This window comes from Pyxicephalus adspersus, unplaced genomic scaffold, assembly GCF_032062135.1.
Source record: "Pyxicephalus adspersus unplaced genomic scaffold, UCB_Pads_2.0 Sca3135, whole genome shotgun sequence".
Taxonomy (NCBI): domain Eukaryota; kingdom Metazoa; phylum Chordata; class Amphibia; order Anura; family Pyxicephalidae; genus Pyxicephalus; species Pyxicephalus adspersus.
Genome location: NW_027320141.1, coordinates 610 through 3,193, shown reverse-complemented (window position 1 = coordinate 3,193; position 2,584 = coordinate 610). Strand labels below are relative to the sequence as shown.

At 36.3% G+C, this 2,584-nt stretch overlaps 1 protein-coding gene across 1 annotated transcript; it reads right to left on the bottom strand.

Annotated features, from left to right (window-relative positions):
- Positions 1-220: 220 nt before the first annotated feature.
- Positions 221-2,293, bottom strand: LOC140321386 (pygopus homolog 1-like; the record flags this gene model as incomplete). The annotated part of the gene is given in 1 exon segment (XM_072398166.1): positions 221-2,293. A coding segment is annotated over 1 exon segment (1,103 nt), but the record flags the coding sequence as incomplete, so codon positions are not given.
- Between the last annotated feature and the right edge of the window lie 291 nt (positions 2,294-2,584).

Genomic DNA, 2,584 nt, shown 5'->3' with positions numbered 1-2,584 from the left:
CCCTTGTCGTTGGAAAGGATCGTGAAAGATCCTTTCCAACGACAAAAATTGCAAGTGTGTACGCAGCTTAACTCTAGAAGTTGGTAAGAACATTGAATGCCCCCTACCCAATTGATGTGTGTTGCTTTATAGAGCTTTTAAAATTAAGGATTTGCTTTAAGCAACAACCATATTAGTCACCTTTGCATCATATACAGTAATAAAATAACTGCTGTCTTGCTAGATTGTTTGTTTTTATTGCATAGTCTGCTCAAAATAGCATCTTGAGGCTTGTAAACTTTGTTACAGTACATCAAGGCACTTATGGCGAAAACATAAAGAAGTTTCAACAAGTTATGCTAAACCAAAGAAGTTATCCAAAGTGCTGAGTTTTTCTGTGTTAATAAATATTCAAGACTTTTCCTTGTTCTATCCAAAACTCACATTTAAAAGGGATTGTGAACCAAATGCCATACATAAAAATATACAAATCTGTAGTTTTAATGTATTTCTAGATCGATTTTTTTTTTCTTTTTTTTGGAGAAGGGTTAGATTCTTTGTCAAGTTTTTATTTCTTTTGGGCTGATTACCCCTCAATGTGTTTTGGTAACCACTATCACCAAGTAAGAAAATGAGGGAAATGCAAAACTTTAATGTTGCCCCCCAGCAAACAAAAGCTTTGGTCGCAGTCTCCAAATGGAGCCAAGTGTCCAAGAAAGTAATTTCTGCTCACCTGGAATCTTCCAAATGGTACAAAAGAGTTAGGTTATACACAAACTTCTTGCATAAACATAATATTCCCATTAAAGTCATATTTCAGTAGATTTTAACAAAGTTCCTTTGAGGGCTAAAAGGTTTGAACAGTCTTTGTAAGCAACCCTTTAATTCAAAGGAAAATTCAATTAGTGCAAGAGAATGAAACTGATGCTTGTTTTAGTGCATAGGTGTGAAAGATCAACTGGAATTTTTTTTACGATCCAGAAACAACATATCATTTCAGTAGGATCAAAACCCACAAGCATCTTATCAATACCCAAACTTCATCTAATGCGGATAGGGCAGGTATTGCAATATTGGGTACAAATAAAAGTCTTCCGTTTTGGCTGAAATGGCATCAGTTTACAGCATACAACACAAAAGTTGATTATCTAGTGCCATTTGTAATATAGTAGTGCTGAAAAAAAAATTTTGAAAGAAAATCGAAGGACATTTTATTTCTTGTTTTTTGTTTCTAGTTGTACCAGCTGAACATCTTTACTTGCCATACACCTATCACAGCACCAAACAGCAGAGGCTTCAGCCTTAAGTAGAGTGTGGGCCACCTCAGTCAACCCTGTACATGTTCGATGAAACCACTTTCTACAGGAAGCCTCACATTTTATAGCATCCGCAGTAATGTTTACTTCAACAAAACACATGCCACATCGGTACACAACATCTGCAGACAAATTACCATAAAAGTCAGAATGGAGAAGCCACTTATTGCATTTCTCACTAGGGGTTACATCTGATTTTGCCAGTCTGGAAAGTGCTCGTCTGTTACGAGTGCCATTGGTCCGACCATGATGGAACAGGTCTACTGGATCAGGCACATGTTGTGGTTTTCCTGCTTTTGCTGTACGTTTGCCATTTTTTGGAATTTGAGTAGGACCAGAGCGCATATTCTGAAGCAATCTGCTTTGAAGTCCTTCATTACGCAAATCATCATCTAGTGCAAGAACTCTATTTTGGACGGAGCGGAAGATTTTGGAAGGCAAAATATTTTTTTGTTCAACTGCAAATGAATCACTGATGTCCATTTCACTAGCATTCAATTTAACAGCTTGAGGCCTGTAAAAGTCAGCCTGAAAGTCATTTGTTGACGAGTGTAGCCTTATCATGCGATTGAGATCTTCTTCATTCTGTTTTGTTCTAAAGTGCTGTCCTGGCATTGTGATTGTTTGACCCAAGCCGCTGTAAAAAAAAGCATTTTCAAAACTAGATTTTTCAGGCACTCCTATATTAAGGGGAAATGACTTTTCCGTCACCTTCCGGTCTTTTATTAAAGGAGGTGGCTGATTTACCATCACCATTTGGTCTTTTATTAAAGGCCGTGGCTGATCTCTGAACATCCGGTTGTCAACATTGTAAGGCCTTTTTTGTGGGGTATTTGGAGGCATCCTCAAAGCATTTTCCAGGGAATAGTCTAAAAACTTGTACTCTGAAAAATTAGGTAGACTAAAGCAATCATCAAATGGATTGCAGGCGATGAGGTGGTCCGAGCTTGTATTTATTGGTGGAGCATATTCTGATAAGGGAGGAAGTGAAGGTTCCTGGAGGAAAAAAAAATGAAATAACTGCATGAAGATGTTTCAAATTACATTTGAGAACACAAAGCAAAAGATGTATGCTCCTAAAAAATATTTTATATACAAACAAATGTGCTCATCTCCTAATTAATGTTGTTCTCTATACCATCAATATGAGACAACAGAATTAGCTGATAATGTTAAAAGATCAGAATAGTCAAAAGCAGATAAAAACAGGTTGCTGATAATCTATTAGAATAGCAGTAAAATAAATTAGTCATATTCACATTTTATTTAGAATATATTTTTAAAACAAT